This window comes from Aulonocara stuartgranti (genome assembly GCF_965226115.1).
Source record: "Aulonocara stuartgranti genome assembly, chromosome: 9".
Taxonomy (NCBI): domain Eukaryota; kingdom Metazoa; phylum Chordata; class Actinopteri; order Cichliformes; family Cichlidae; genus Aulonocara; species Aulonocara stuartgranti.
Window position 1 is genome coordinate 13685665 of NC_138960.1, and position 17315 is coordinate 13702979.

General features: G+C 41.7%; 2 protein-coding genes across 3 annotated transcripts in view; one reads left to right on the top strand and one right to left on the bottom strand.

Moving 5' to 3' along the window:
• Positions 1 to 17315, bottom strand: part of LOC309714057 (uncharacterized protein) — a 256151-nt gene that overhangs the window by 38969 nt on the left and 199867 nt on the right. The window lies entirely within an intron of this gene.
• LOC309714065 (vasoactive intestinal polypeptide receptor 2-like) overlaps positions 1 to 17315 on the top strand; it is a 54909-nt gene that overhangs the window by 8423 nt on the left and 29171 nt on the right. For both annotated transcript variants that reach the window (XM_082546178.1, XM_082546179.1), the window contains exons 2-4: positions 3048 to 3147; positions 5665 to 5772; positions 7018 to 7121. In XM_082546178.1, the coding sequence (XP_082402304.1) occupies positions 3048 to 3147; positions 5665 to 5772; positions 7018 to 7121 (312 nt within the window). The remainder of the gene's footprint in view (positions 1 to 3047; positions 3148 to 5664; positions 5773 to 7017; positions 7122 to 17315) is intronic.

Genomic DNA, 17315 nt, shown 5'->3' on the forward strand with positions numbered 1-17315 from the left:
CATCACTTTGAGACAGGATGTCATTGCACAAATGCGAGCAGCAGTCCTACATGTTTGTTTAACACATCCTGATCAAACACATAATGACACCCAGAGTAAGAATCTGGTTAGAATCTGTATTTCGAGGATTTTTAGGCCAAACCACAATAACCTCATTTTTATCTGAATTTAGAAGCAGAAAATTAGAGGTCATTCAGGTTTTTATGTCTTCAAGACGTTTATGCAGTTTAACTAACTGATGTGTGTTATCTGGCTTCATGGATAGATTGAGCGGGGTATCATAGCAATGAAAATGTATCCTATGCCTTCTAATGACACTGCCGAAGGGAAACGTCTATAACAGCGGTCCCCAACCCCCGGGCCACGGACAGGTTTGGTACCGGGTGTGAAATTTATGGATTTCAGGGTTTTTAGCGTTAATTTGGTTTCCCTGGGTCTTTTCCCGTGTTGCAGTTGTGCGTCTTATTTTGAAAGAAATGTTTACACGTTACCATAACGACCAGAGAGCATTAAGGGGCAGAGAGGAGGATGTTACTCTCGATGTTGTTGGGGCATTTCAGGAGGATGCTACACAATTACACAGCGAATTCACGTTTATTATTATATTTACAAAATACCACTGTTTTTGTCTTGGTCGTATCATTTTATTTAGTTGTATTTATCTTTGACACCTTAAAAGTGCAAAAAAGGTTGGAGACCACTGGTCTATAATATATATAGAATTGGTCCTAGCATGGAACCCTGTGGACTCCATAATTAACTTCAGTGTGTGGAAAGGACTCTCCATTTACATGCACAAATTGGAGTCTATTTGATAGATATGTACCAGGACCTTTAATACCTACGGCATGCCCTAATTGCTGTGATAAAATTTTATAAATAACAGTGTCAAATGCAGTGCTGAGGTCTAGCAGGACAAGCACACAGATGAGTCCACTGTCAGAGGCCATAAGCAGATCATTTGTAACCTTCACTAAAGCCGTTTCTGTGCTGTGATGAATTTTTAAACCTGACTGGAACTCTTCAAATAAATCTTTCCTCTGCCAGCGATCACTCCGAGAGTCATTACTCTCAGCCCACGTCACACTGTGACTGTCTGCAGAAAGGTTGCCTCCTATCAGACGACTGCAATTGCGTTCCGATCAAAATTGTGCAGCTCTGGGAAACAATTTAGTCATCACAAAGTCCATATAATCACCAGGCAGCCCCTGCTTTTTTTGTTTTGTTTTCTGTAGATGCAAGGAGGTCGCTGTTTTATTTTTACTGCATTAGTTTACTCTGAATTAGGAGGTAGCTTTGTCACGCTAAGTGGGTAAATTGTTGGATGATTTTTGGTCGTTTAATATTAGTTTGCTTGATGGACATGATCTCATTTTGGTGCATGACACGAGCCTATTGTTTGTAGTATTTTTATGTAATAAAGTATCAATATTTGGTGTCCCTTTTTTATTACAATATCATCATGCAAAATATCCCAATACTGTGCTGTATCGATCCAACCACCACACGCCCCCAACCCGAGGAGTCAGTCTTACAATCGTTGGAAAATAAAAAGTTCTCACAGGCCTCTGTGCAGCCCTGTGATAGGCTAATTACACCACATGATTGAATAGGTGTCTCGGTTATAGAACCTCGTTTAGGAGCAATAACTTTAATTAACTGCTTTCTGTGGGACTTTATCGGTTTCTCACATGGTTGTGGGAGAATTTGGGCCTATACTTCTTCACAGCGTCACTTCATTTAATTGAAGTTTGTGTTCATTTGTTCATGAACAGCTCTCACCACAACATTTCAATCAGCTTGAGGTCTCTGGGTCACTTTGCAACTCGTTGGTTTTTTAACAGGCTGTTCATCAAACTCTGGGTATCCTTCTTTCATCTGGACTCACTCACACTAATCCTAACACCGACAATCAAGATAAGTGGTCACACAAAGCTTTCCTAAATTGACCGAAGGATTTCCCAATTTAACTACAAGTGTGCTCACTTGAAAAGGGTTGTGGTGACAGCATCTAACCAATCACAAACATGGAAGAATGTACTAAGATTACACACACACACACACACACACACACACACACGATACAGGCTGGAAGTAACACAGCTGCTGCAGACAATCAACAGAGTGAGTGGGTGTGAGAGGAAAGGTGCTGTAAAGCAGTTTAGTACCAGGGTGGTGTGAGATTGTGTGCGAAATTTAATAAAGTTTGGTCAGGTCAGGAAAGAAAGCTAGCAAAATAAGCTAACAGATGTTTCAGTATCACAACTGTGTCATTAAAAGACAGGATAATCTGATGGATTATACTCAAGTACTTCATTAAATAGTTGTTGTTATTCCTTCAGCTGTAGCCTTGGTGGGGTTTAACGCTCTGAGAGTAAAAATTAAATACAAAAACAGAATTCACATAAAGATTTGAAGTATCTGCAGATTTGATGCACAAATTAGAATATATATATGTATATATATATATATATATATATATATATATATATATATATATATATATATATATATATATATATATATATATATATATATATATATATATTAATGCTTTTAAAACAATAAAACTGTTGTGAAACTGTTTGCAGCCAACATAGAATAAAATAAAGGACCAAACTTGCCGCTGAGACTGGACTTATTACCGATGCTCTTCAGGGAAAGACAAAGATTATAGAAACTTCCTGCTGTCTGCAGAGGCCTCTGAGGGATCCTTCATGAGTGGTGACACTGTTTTATGGAGATTTGATTGTGTCATACACGCTGATCTCTAACGAGGAACCTAACCTGCTTTGGTTTTTGCTTTTAGCAGAAGTGTTTTTTTGTCTTCCCAAATCATCACCACTGCCTAAATCCTCCCCCTGAAAGCTGCAGATAGGAGTGAAAGGAGAGCAGATCGCAGAAACATGAACTTTACTCCAGAAAACTGGAGCACGTATGTCAAACACCAGCGTGCACAGCACAACCTGAGACAAAGAGCCTGACGCAGGAGGTTTGTTCATTTTGGAGATAATATTCATAAGATGTATTTCCCTTCATCCCGACAGGTTAATGGAATGTTTTCTCCCTGCCAGTTCTACTGGGAGATGCAGAAAGCAAAGAGTGACTGTCAGACAGAGCTGCAGCCGAACAATTCCACTCATGCAGGTACGCATGCACTGAAACACACACGAGCAAGTGTTTGGAAATCCCCATCCAAAGTATTTTACGATACGTCTGCTGCGTGTGCAGGAGCAGACGCAAAATAATCTGCTGTAAGAGCATCACTGAATATTAGGCCTCGGAAAAGTATTCAGATCCATATCAAGTAAGGAAAAGTGTGTGTGTGTGTGTGTGTGTGTGAGTGCACTGAATGAAATCAGTTGATGTGAAGTGGTGTGTGTCTCTGGACGCTATTTCAGACGGTGTTGCAACACTGAGCTGTTTACCTTGTGAGATCAAACACTCCACAAAAAGCACAAACTCACACATACACGCACTCACACAAATGTACACATGTACACATACACAAATGCTAGCTATAAATGTTAAAAAGGCTTCTTCAGTTACCTGCTTGGAGGGTGGATCGAAGAGAAATCAAACATACCTCTTTTCTGCACTTGTGCTACAATCAGATGATTTAAAAATGATTCATTTTGATCAAGAAAGGATAAAAACGTGAAGGCAAAGTGAAAACTGTGTGACCTGCATGCTGCAAATAACAAAAGCATTGAGCAGTCAGACTTGAAGACTTCATTTTTCCACATCTTTGATATGCCCTCATTAGAGTGGAAGTCACCACAGCAACATCCTCCTCTGTCAAACCAACCCTTTGCATGTCCTCCTTCACTACATCCATGAACCTCCTCTGAGGTATTCCTCTTTTCCTCTTGCCTGGCAGCTTCACAATCAGCCATCTTTGTCCAATATACCCACGTTCCCTCTGCACATGCCGAAACCATCTCAGTCCTGTCTCTCTATGTTTGTCTCCCAACAGCTCCACCTGAGCCATCCCGTTGATGCACTCATTTCCAATCTTGTCCAATTGGTCATTCCCAGTGAGAATTTTAGCAGTGCCACAGTCTCTAAAAGATACAGCATAGCAGGTTTCCCCATCTTGTAAACTTTCCCTTTCTACTCTTCCTGCCATCCATCCATCCATCCATCCATCCATCCATCCATCCATCCATCCATCTTCTTGCACTTATCAGGGGCAGCAGCCTAAGCAGAGAAGCCCAGACCTCCTTCTTCCTGGCCACACCCTCTAACTTGTCTGGTGGAACACCAAGGTGTTCCCCGGCCAGCCGAGAGATATAATCTCTCCAGCGTGTCCTGGGTCTGCCCCGGGGCCTCCTCCTGGTGGGACATGCCTGGAACACCTCACCCAGCAGGTGCTTGGGAGGTATCCTAGTCAGATGCCTGAACCACCTCAACTGGCCCATCCAGAGCTCCTCCTGCATGGCTGAACTCCTCACCCTATCTCTAAGGGAGAGGCCAGCCACCCTTCAGAGGAAACTCATTTCCGCCGCTTGTATCTGCAATCTCATTCTTTCGGTCGCTACCCACAGCTCGTGACCATGGGTGAAGGTGGGGACGTAGACTGACAGGTAAACTGAGAGCTTCACTTTTCACTCAGCTCTCTGTTCACCACAGTGGACCAGTACAGCATCTCCATCACTGCAGCAGCAATCCGTCTGTCGACCTCTCGCTCCCTTCTCCCCTCACTCGTGAATAAGACCCTGAGATACTTAAACTCCTTCACTTTGGCAGGAACTCATCCCAGAATGAGCCACTCTTTGGAGGTGCTGATTTTCATTCCTGCTGCTTCACGCTCGGCTGTGAACTGCTCCAGTGCGAGTTGGAGGCCTGTTATCCTTCTGTCACAATTTACGTCTGACAGTATAGAAATAAAGTAAGGTAATGCATTACTTTTTTGAGAAGTACCCCGGATGGAAACACGCATTAATTCATAAAGTGATGGTAACGTACAAAGTGACACCATGGATATGCCTGCTGTGCTCACACAAACCTCTGTGTGATGCTTGAGCTGACTGACGAAGCAGCTTTGATTTTTAACCTCTTGTTTTTCAGCAAGAATAAAAGGCTCAGAGAATAAAAGGCTTGAAGGACTGCTGCACACAGTCGGCATCAGTAGAGTCTCCAGATGTTCACGACGTATATTAGGATGATTTCTGTGTGAAACCACAACACGAGTAACCAAAGACTGACGCACAGACATACAGAGGCTGTTTGTGAACGGTCATGTGTGCGAATGTTTGAGCACAGAGATAATAAAATTTGTTTAATCTGTGTGGTCTCAGCTTTCAGACTGTGAGCTTTTTCTCACGCTGCTCTATAGATACACATGTGTGTTTGATGTAAAAGGACAGTACCAGCATTAGTTACTCTCAGGCCTCATCAGGCTACATTTATTTTTAACTTAACTATTAAGAGGCCTTCAGAGTGTTACGTGAATGTCTTTGTCCCTCCTGGCTGAGCAGTAAAGCTAAATGTCCAAACCTCACAGGCTGCTTTCATGTGGGCTGGATTTATTGTCCACGTTCAATCAGCAGCTCGCACAGAAGCTCCGCACAAGTCGCTCAGCCAAACAGGAAGTTCTGTGCAGGCAAGTTCACACTTCTAATGTCTGTGTGTGTGTGTGTATCTCTGTATATGTTTGTCCAGGATGTCACGGCGAGTGGGACAACGTTTCATGTTGGCCGAGCGCCGCGGTCGGCGATGTGCTGACCTTACACTGTCCCACCCCCTTCCTGCTGCTTTTTCACAAGAACGGTGAGCTTCTTCTCAGAGACACACTTCCTCCTGCTGCCCTTCAATCATCTTTGTTAACACACACACACACACACACACGCACACGCACACACACACACACACTTGACTTGCTAAAAAAGACAAAAAGTGTGTTCTGGAAATTATACAGACTTTCAGTTAAAGGAAGCTTCAACTTCCCCCGACATGTAAAACATTTTAAGACAGCTGACACTTAGTATGACCCCGCCACACAAAGTCTGAGGACTCAGCACTGTGCAGCAGTTTATGGACTGTTTAAAGACTGTGGCATACTCAACATTTTATTATTTATTATAATTTAGTTTTTGTGTGCTTGAAAACTTTGAAATCTTCATCTTGTTGAACTCTGATACAGAAAAATAATCCTTTTTAAGTATCCAGTGGATTCACTCAAATGCCACCAGTCTCAACACTAATAAGAAGGAGTGATTAAGTAAGCTTAAGTGAAAAGATGTTTGCTTTTACTACCACTGAAATTCTTTAATACTTATTTTCAATATAACAGAACTTCTTTGACCTCTTTCTTTTTTAACTTTCTGCCATTTCTCACTTTGACTTGTGGCTCTTTTATCGTCTCCATCCAGTGCTTCTTGAGCTGCTTCTGTTAATGTTTGTGATCATTTGCACAGCGGCTGACGCCATCTGTCCAACCCTCTGTGATTTCCTTCAGTAGCATCAGTGAGCGGCTGGTTTATCCTCCTCTCGCTGCCTCTGCAGAAACACACAGCATTAATAGATGAGCATCACAATCAGCACCACAGACGAGAACAGTAGCTGCTCAGTATCAAAAGTCCTCACTGAGGCCTACGCATGTGCCTGCCTCTGATGACAGCTGTTTGAGAGGGTAAAAATGGACATGTGTCATCATTATGCTGATTCTTTGAGTGTCCAGGTTCCTGTGGCTTCAAAACAAGCCCAAATCATGAGCCCTCCACCACCATGCTGACAATTGTGTTTGGTTTTCTCCAAATGTGGCGCTCTGATTAGGAACAAACATCTCCACTTTGTGTTTGTCTGTCCAGGCAACTGCTGCTGTGAATCTGACTGCACTGGTGTTATATAATTGTTATTCCAGTTATCCAAATCTAAAATCTGTGGACAAATATCACTGAAGCTTTAAAAAAAAAATCAGGGCAATATATCTTTATATGCAGCACTGATGTTAGGTTTCATGAAATCTACTAGTTCAGTTCTAAAAGGCTCTAAAACCAGTCGGTTTTCTTTCAGGCAACCTCAGCAGGAACTGTACAGAGAGTGGCTGGTCCACCGTCTATCCCGACTACATCATCACCTGCACGAGCACCTTAGAGACCCCAGAGACAACCAAAAGGGCAAGTTTGACGTCTGTGGTGTGTTTACGTTTGTGCGCCTGTGAGCGCAGTTATGAGTTATATGAAGCACCACTGTGATTGGAGTTGTGCTGCTTGTGAACAACTCTTTTAATCCTTTTCCGGCCTGAACCTTTTTAGCTGGCGAATTCATTCAGTTTTCTCATCCTCTCTCAGTCCAATCTCAGGTAATGTCTAGCAATTAGAGCCTTTACATGATAACATAACATAATATCGAAGAAGGACTGAATTTTTTGTCTTTACAGTGTAGAAACTGGTGTGTGTTTGGAGCCTGATCAAAGTTGTGTGTTTGGTTTTCATATCTACTTTGTAGCGGCTGAAACTCTCAGGTCTGTTGTCTAATGAAGCTGAAGGCCTTGGACCCGTCGCTGTTAATGCAACATTGTCAGTATTGGTTTATCAGGGTTCTTGGATTCTCAGATGAGGTAGAAGATTAGTCAGAGCGGTTGCAAGGTGGTTAATTTGAAACTGCTTGGATGGTTAAAAACATGCTAACTATAAAGAAAACATGAAAATATTAAATCACTCATGGATCAAATATCATTGATACACCACAGCTGTTGATTTACGATGTATTTACCTCCATGTATAGCTTTTATGTATCAACTACACGTGCATACACTTAATCATTTGAGGGAATAAAACTATTTTTTTATTCTTTTTCATCCTTTTTTAAATTTTCCCCTCAAAATGATATCAAATTATAACCAAAAAGGTTAATGTGTGTGTTCATCAGTGTTTTTATAGGACATAATTAGGAAACAAAGGAAGCATAAGGATAAAAAACAAATAAAAATCAGTTGTTGAAGCATCTTTTGACAGAAAAAAATGTTTACCTGTTCCTAATAAATGTAGCTTCTGGCTCTTTACTGTAGCAGTTCACGTGTTCATCTGACAAGCAAAAGGTCTTTGGTTTGGTTCTGGGAGGAGACCCAAATGCTTCTGGGGTTGCATCAGGAAGGTCACTGTAAAAATCTGCCAAATCAAACATGCAAAGCTCCCTGCCAGGCTGACCTCTTTCAAATAAGGGAGCAGCTGAATGTAGCTTTAATCAAAAGAGTTTAAAGTTTAGTTGGAATCCTTTGAAGTGAATTTTCACAGTGCAAGTGAAACTGTTGTGTACAGGTTTTAGCACCGTTTTCCGTTTGGGTTCTGATCACAAAAAATGTATGTGCCACGTCCCACGCAGCACATGCTCGGCCTGTGGATGATGTTGGGAGAGTTCGTGGGCTGATTTGACCCACTTTAAAATGCTTGCATTGCAAGAGGAAGCAAACCAACCACAGAACAGTTGCAGATAAATCATTTTTACCGGATTTGATTGGGAAAAAGCTGAACTCTAGTTTCAGTGTGCTGTTAGTTGGTTTGTTGGAGACGGGGAAACTCTTTGTCCAGAGGCCTGTGCTGCTAAGCAGGCTTTGAGGTTTAGCGAGCCACCCACAAAGGTGATGCAGCTGTTACCTGGGTAAATCTCCATGGTAACTAACCCATGGTTTATGTTAGAAATCAGCACGTACAAATCACTTTTCGTCTAAATGATGTCCCCATTTCCAACATTATGAAGAATAGACTAAAAAGCAATGATAAAGGAGCCCCCTGTGAGCTAAAATGTGTAGCGTAAATTATTTATAACTCACCTTCAGAATGATAAATCACTATTTTGTAGCCTGACAGCACTGTGGACGAGTTTGGGGAGACATCGTCTTAAGTAGAAGTTGTTGTAACACCATTTCTGATGCTGCAGGCTTTCAGCTGGAGTTTTGTGTGTAGCATGAATAAGTAAAGACCTACATACCCTCTGTAGCTCAAATCAAAGCTATTTGTCTGCAAAACTAATCATTCATATTTCTTTTTAGTATTATACAACACAGTTTAACTGTTGATTCTAAGCAGCCAGCTTCCACTTGCCTGACACTGGCCTCTAGCTCTTTCTCTGTAACCAGTTGTCAACAAGAACAGTGGAAAATAAGACAAATTACCACAACACAATCAGCATATTTTGCAGTATGAGGATAATTAAATCTGTGGTTTTATGTGGGCTGTTTCAGAGGAAATACAACAAAAAGTAGCCAGACTTGCATGCAAAGATGTGTGCAAAAAGAGGTTCTGGAGCTTCCAGTGAGACACTGAAAATCATTGAATCAGAACAGACTTTATTTAAGCAAAACAGAAGCTGTGCAGGAATCAGCAGCTTTATTTAATTTGAACTGAAATAAAAAAAAAAAAAACAGATCAAACGTCTCCACTCTGTGGTCTGATCTCAGCTCAGAGTTTTCTCAGATGCTCCAGCACAGCGGTGAAGAGAAGGGCTGATTTCATATCAGCATCTCTGTATGTGTGTTTGTTTATCTGCCCACAGATAAACGCACAGAGAGGATGGAAAGTTCACTGGGTGACACATCTGATCACTGGTCTCTGCTGCTCTTCGTGTCTCCCCTCAGATAACTCAGACCACCGTGAAGTCGCGGCCTGACTGTGCTGGTGTGCTTTTCTGTGATTAGGCGGAGCAGATGAGTGAGAATCTGTTGCAGCGTTTTGCTCAGTTTATCCAACTGACAAACAGAAATGACACAGCTGTACTCGCTTATCTATGCAGATACTTTGAGCTTTATTTGTGCATCTCATTGTTGTCCAGTTCAGTGCTCTGGGGTTCAGAGGAATTTAATTTGTGGTGCTAAGAAATGTAAACAAAAGATGCAAAGGTCACAAAGGTAACAGTTTTTTTGGCTGCTTTGCAGATGACTCCATAAATCTTTCAGCTGATGATGAACACCACAAACGCATCATGTTTGGAGGTCAACATAATTACATAATAATAACATATCCAAACACAGAGAGGGTTGTTAGCCTCGATTCGATTTAAGCCTTGATTCTGTAGCTCTTCTTCTGCAATATGTAATATAATGAGTGTTACATTCTTTCTACTATAACTGCAAAAATGCTCAAATGTTGGGTCATAATTTTGTTACAGACTGAAGCATCAGTTGGACTGAGTGCTGTGAAATTTGTTTGAGATGTTCATTTCCCTACACAGTATCTTTAGTAATCCTCTAATCTTCCCCTTTGGTGGTGAAGCAGATCAAAAATGTTTTGAAGGCACTCTGTGATCTTTAATTTTGATTAACTCCCCAAAATCTTCTACAGATACTTCCCATCAGATTCTTTTAGGATAAAATGTTGAGGCATGTAGAAAACAGCAGACCGTGACGATTACCAGCAAACGTTTCTGTGTTGAACCAAAAAAGAACAAAGAAGAAAGAAAAATCAAGGGTGACTCAGACTCTCAACCTCCTGCTTTGATGCTCGTGTCTTACATGCTTTGCTTACCATGCAACAAAGCAGTTTACATGCACATAAATGACTTAACATGCTGCTTACATTGTGCTAGTCTATGTATGTGGAGGACTACGTTGCAACCAAATAAGCAGAAAGTTGAACAAAAAGTCAGATGCATTTAATTCCTTTGTTACAAACTGATCTGCACATCTCTTCCATGTTTGCCACTTGGTAAGAGAAACTCTGTCTGGACCTTCACTCTCTGTGGAAGCAATAGAAACCGCCGCCTGTCTGCGTCTGTTTTTGCTGTCATACCACAATCTGACTTGAGTGGAGGGATAATAAAGAAAAGGTTTGTACAACAGGAAGGTGGAGCACCAGAGTTCACAGCCAGAGCTGTGTGCCTGAGATGACCATACAAAGTATACTCCCTCTCTATGACTTCATGCTGATGCAGAGATCTATGCAAAGCTGGCTGGCCCTTTATAAAAGTTACAGAGATGCAGGATGAAGCCTTCTGCCTGAGGTCTTAAACTTCCTCATCATTTCCACTTAAGCTCCTCTTTAACATCAAAAAAGACTTTTTTCCTCTTTTCATAGGTATATGAGAAATAATGCAAGTGACCAGAGAACATGAGAAATCCACTGGATTCAGTCTTCTGCATGGGTCTGTTCTGTATCTGTTGTGGCTAGACACCGGCTTAAATTCCCAGCTCCTCCAACAGAGTTGCGGGGTTCACTTCCCGGTCTTGGCACACTGTGCTCTCTAATCCGGCCTCATCTGTTCCCATATCTGCTTCATCACAAGATGAAGGTAAGGCTTCTCGAAATTCTCCCACCCCTTCAGCTGACTCAGAGGAGGATTAGGAACCTGAGTGACACAGGTGAGTATTTGAGCTGAATGCTGCAGGTGCTCGAGAAAAAAAGGCTTTTCCTGTTCTCAGAGCGGTATGTCTGCTCTGCTGTTTTTTTAATGGGCGTTTGAGTGTGTATGGGGATGCGTGGGTGTTTTCTTGTTGCTCAGAGGAGTCCAGCGTGACGCCATGGAGCTTATTTTCTGACCTCATAGTTATTGCTTGTAATCACGGCTGCATTCCTGGACCCTTTCTTTTATAATGAGCTTTAAACAAGCGAGTAACAACCAGGTTTAAGAGAATATCCGGGAACCATTATTGGGTCCACACTGTCCCTGAAATAATGCCACGCACTTCTCTTGTTTTTTCACTACTTGCTTTTAAAAGCAAGTAGATTTATTGTATGAATTAGGATGAAGTAAAAATATGTGATAAGAGCAGTATTTTATTGCATCTTGATGAATTGCAGAGTAAATGTGGAACAAATTGAAGAGGATGTCTCCTCTTTGAGAGATGTATGCTGACCATACTAAAATCAATGAGCTGCTCTACTCGCCAAAGTTTTGGGTCACTCCTTCGATTTTGCAAGGAGATGGAATATAGGTGCAAAAACAGAGTTTGTACAATTCTAAGATGAATGTCAACATTTGGTACAACCCTCTTTATTCTTCATCACAGCCTGAACTCTCTCTGTCACCTTTCTCCGCTTTCTTGTCATTTCTTTAAGTCGTTTTCTGGAATAGCCTCCAGAGATACTCCAGTCTCTTCTTTAGAGACAATCGATGCCTTTTCCTCCGTTCTGTCAAAATGATCCCACTCGGCTTTAATGATGTTGAGAGACTCTGGGGAGGACAATGCATGACTAACAGTGTTCACACTGAGCGGTTTTCTTTTTTAAAGTTATGCTTTTGCTTCATTGACAGTATGTTTGGGATCTTTGTCATGCTGAAAAATTAAGATCAGTATCTGATGGTACTTTTCTGTGTTCAAAATTGCATCATTTCTGAGAAGATCTCCAACACGCTGAATGGAACGTAGTTACAAACCATGACAGATCCTCTGCTGTGTTTTGCAGATGTCTGCAGACCTTGTTTTACTTCTCCTGACCTCTTTGACCTCCAAAACTTTAATTGGGTTCAATTTGGATTCCTCACTCCATAAGATCTGCTGACACTGATGCTCCATTTCTGATGAAGCTCCAACAGTAAATGGATCAACTGAAGGCATGCATCTCTCAGTTCCTGTGTCAGGTCTTTGCTGGATATTTTCCCATTTGTTAAGGACTTGACTTTCACATACTCTTCATCTGCTGTAGATGCTTTTTTAGGCGTACCACTTCTTTTGTTTGCCCTCCACTTGTCCGGTTTCCGACACACTGCAAACCATGTTGAGATATGCCAAGTCTTCTAATAATAGCTCATTTTGTTTGTGTAGAAATCTGTTTTATGCCTGTCAAACTGTGCTATTGACATTTTTCATAGATTCAGCTAAAGAAATGGAACAAATGACATGTTTTCGTGACAGGCTGTAAATGAAGCAAACAGAGTGTAAAGAAACTGTTTGGGTCTGTGCTGAGTTGTTGTTATGCGTAGACACAACAGTGGCTCATCCCCTAAGTGAGGTGCCCTTTTATGCTTCAGTTATTCATAGGTCAGTATTAAGTGGCCCAACAGACAAAAAAACAAAAAAGCCCCCAAAACATTCCTGTGAAAATGGTCACGTGCAAGGACTGGACTCAAAATGAGTGAAAAAGCAGCCAGTGTCCAAATAAAAGTTTGAAAGACCCTCAAATGCCCCTCACAGGGCCTCAGTACTACTGAGTATTTTATGATATTGCCATAACGTGTAATATCATGTTCTCTTGGGTAATATTGCCCACTTCTGGTCAACATAATTATCACAATGAATAAAACATTAAGCGAGTTTTGTAAATTATTGACATTTTAAAAATCCAAAAAGAAGACATGCTGTCTGGCTAATGTCTGTTGACCGACTTGTGTGTGGTTTCACAGTCCTGTCTGGCAGCTGCCTGCCATAGCTGAAAACACCAAGACGGTGACAACAAAAATGCTGAGCTGGAGGCTTTGAAGCAGAGCTCCACGGGATGATGTCCTGTTGTCCAACGTCATCTGAAAAAACAACATGTCATAATAACTTTTGCTAATGAATAGAAAATCTAAAATAAGAGCAGAATATGTTCTGGTCGTGCAAACCTTTCATTCTCAGGCACGTCTCTATTGAATTGCCAACGTTTCAACACTGTCTAATACTATAACAAATAATGTTGTGGCAAGTAATATAACAAATACAGAACTATGAAAGCGTGTACCTGGATAAGATCAGAATCTCGTTCAGGCAGGTTGGCGCTGCCTCAGGCACATCTCATGAACTGGCAAAGTTTCGACATTGGCTATAAAATATAACATATAATATTATCATTATGCCCAATAATAAAACACATTAATGTGAAGATGTGCATCTGGAATAATATAACAAATAAAATAATGTGTAAATGCGTACCTGGATAAAGTCAGAATATGTCCTGGTCCGATATTTGGCTCATTAAGGGCAGCTCTAAGAACAGCACGTCACAGAAGCTCAGAATCTTTGCACTTAGCTTAGCGAGTCTATTATTCTGTTATATAGATTTTTTAGCACTTTAAAAGCTCAGCTGTCCACTTAAACTCTTCGTACTAACAGTTAAATCATTTACAGTGTCATATAGCAGACACATGCATTACTAGTTGTGCCCATAACACACATCTCTCATGAACTGACTTTTGTCCACCATCTCTGAGAGAGGGCGCCACTGAGACAATACAGTGTCACACATACACGGATAACAAATTGTGTTTATCGTGACAAGTGGAATCACACACAACATAAATACTGTTACATTTATATAACTCTATTATAAACAGCTAGTAAATACTGTGTATTGCACACAGGGATGGCCTGAAACAATAATTCAAAATGGGAATGTGGCTCCATCCCAGGCCGTTCTGTTAATCCAAACCAACAGCCAGGCTGTATCAGTTTCCTATTATGACTATTGTGGCCACAGTCCATATAGAAATTTAGAAGACAAGAACAAGAGTGACATTAGTCATTTATTAGCAAATACATTACCACTGCACTATTACAGCTGGGATAAGTCCCTATGATGGATGGGTGGATGGATATCTAAGGGAGCCAGAGTCACTATACATAACCACATTGACTTAACATTAAAATTTTGTTATCTGTATACAGTAAGACTCTTCACTGCATACTGGGATGAAAATTGTGCCACTTCCATATCAGGTTACCTAAACATAAAGCTTCCAAAGTGTGCTATAGCCATGGATTTACCCTCAAAACCTCACCATTCAAAGCACATACAAATGTACAAGGCCAGGCACAAACAAAACAGCGTAGGCCCCAGTCACACAGGCCAGGACACTGATTAGCAACCATCTGGAAACCACTAGTTGCAAGGGAAAAATGCATATTCCCCAGTCAGTGGTGAGTGGTTGTTGAGGTTTGCTGTCAGTCACTGTGCAATCAATACCAAAGCCCCAGTCCCTGAGGCCTAGAGACCAGTTGGTGATCCTTTGGCAACCAGGACTCCTGCTTGTAGGAGAAAATTGTGTATTCCACAACCACTTGGCAAGTAGTTGCAGGAGGTTGCTGGCAGTTGCTAACTGTTGCAGCCCCTTGTGATTACTTCAACCACTAGTAGAAAAAGTGCAACAATTGTTTGCAGACAATCCAGCAATTTATGGGAGACATGGCACTCCGGCCTTTCCAGAACAATAAGGTGGATTTTTGTGCAGTTCCCGCATTGCCACAAGCCCCTCCTGTCCAGCTCCAACCACTCACCAACTGGTCAGAGAATACATATTTTTCCCTACCTGTCCAGGCCTGTGTCCCTCAGATTTTACTCTTAAACAAAGAAATACAACGATATCACAGAGTTTGAAATAAATACATTTATGTCAAGTGTCATAGAAAAACATGAAAGAGCTCTATCTCTTTAAATCATTGCACATTACACTGCGTCCTCTGCCTTGCAGAGAAAAAAGAGGTGTCCTTGTGGGTTGTGTAGTTTTCTGTCACGTGCTGTTGAGTAATCCCAAAGGTCAACAGAGCAGAAATGCTCCTCAGGCCACCAGAAAACATCTGGTACAGCTGTAAACATTGTTTGGATGACTGCTATGAAGCTATAACCGATGTTTATACAACTTGTTTTAAACTTGTTTTAAAGAGAGTTTAAGTGTGGTGATGTACAGTGGGGCAAAAAAGTATTTAGTCAGCCACCGATTGTGCAAGTTCCCCCACTTAAAATGATGACAGAGGTCAGTCATTTGCACCAGAGGTACACTTCAACTGTGAGAGACAGAATGTGAAAAAAAAAATCCATGAATCCACATGGTAGGATTTGTAAAGAATTTATTCGTAAATCAGGGTGGAAAATAAGTATTTGGTCAATAACAAAAATACAACTCAATACTTTGTAAAATAACCTTTGTTGGCAATAACAGAGGTCAAACGTTTACTATAGGTCTTTACCAGGTTTGCACACACAGTAGCTGGTATTTTGGCCCATTCCTCCATGCAGATCTTCTCGAGAGCAGTGATGTTTTGGGGCTGTCGCCGAGCAACACGGACTTTCAACTCCCGCCACAGATTTTCTATGGGGTTGAGGTCTGGAGACTGGCTAGGCCACTCCAGGACTTTCAAATGCTTCTTACGGAGCCACTCCTTTGTTGCCCGGGCGGTGTGTTTTGGATCATTGTCATGTTGGAAGACCCAGCCTCGTTTCATCTTCAAAGTTCTCACTGATGGAAGGAGGTTTTGGCTCAAAATCTCACGATACATGGCCCCATTCATTCTGTCCTTAACACGGATCAGTCGTCCTGTCCCCTTGGCAGAAAAACAGCCCCATAGCATGATGTTTCCAGCCCCATGCTTCACAGTAGGTATGGTGTTCTTGGGATGCAACTCAGTATTCTTCTTCCTCCAAACACGACGAGTTGAGTTTATACCAAAAAGTTCTACTTTGGTTTCATCTGACCACATGACATTCTCCCAATCCTCTGCTGTATCATCCATGTGCTCTCTGGCAAACTTCAGACGGGCCTGGACATGCACTGGCTTCAGCAGCGGAACACGTCTGGCACTGCGGGATTTGATTCCCTGCCGTTGTAGTGTGTTACTGATGGTGACCTTTGTTACTTTGGTCCCAGCTCTCTGCAGGTCATTCACCAGGTCCCCCCGTGTGGTTCTGGGATCTTTGCTCACCGTTTTCATGATCATTTTGACCCCACGGGATGAGATCTTGCGTGGAGCCCCAGATCGAGGGAGATTATCAGTGGTCTTGTATGTCTTCCATTTTCTGATGATTACTCCCACAGTTGATTTTTTCCACACCAAGCTGCTTGTCTATTGTAGATTCACTCTTCCCAGTCTGGTGCAGGTCTACAATACTTTTCCTGGGCCCTGTTTCAGGAAGCCGGTTTAGAAAACTCAGAGTGAAAAACGATACGCAGGGTTGAGTAACCCCGAACTGTCCAACTCAGAATATTCGGTTTCAGAAAGGCTGATAACAAGTAGTTCAGTCAACGCGGAGTTGCTTTAACCCCAAGTGAAGCGCGCGGACGAGGATACATAAAGCCCTGATCAGTGGAGCACAGATTAAGCGAGTCACCATGGAGACGGAGGGAAAGAAGGCGCGGTCAATGTATTTCACAGCGCTTGAGGCCGAAATTCTGATGGCAGCATATGCCGATAACATGCAAATTCCGCGGAAAAAAGTAACACAGCGACAGCTGCAAAAGAAAGTGAGCATGCATGGCAAAACATAGCCGACAGAGTCAATGCGTGAGTGTTAATATAAACATTGATCTAGGGATTTCCACCCATTTAACACGTTATTTTATCATATGTTATTTTATTTGTTATTTTATACATTTTATTTTGTGACGTGATGTGAGCGCAGGTGCAACCCAACAGGCCCCAAACGTTCCTGGCAGCAAGTAAAAATGAAATATAAAAATATAGTCCA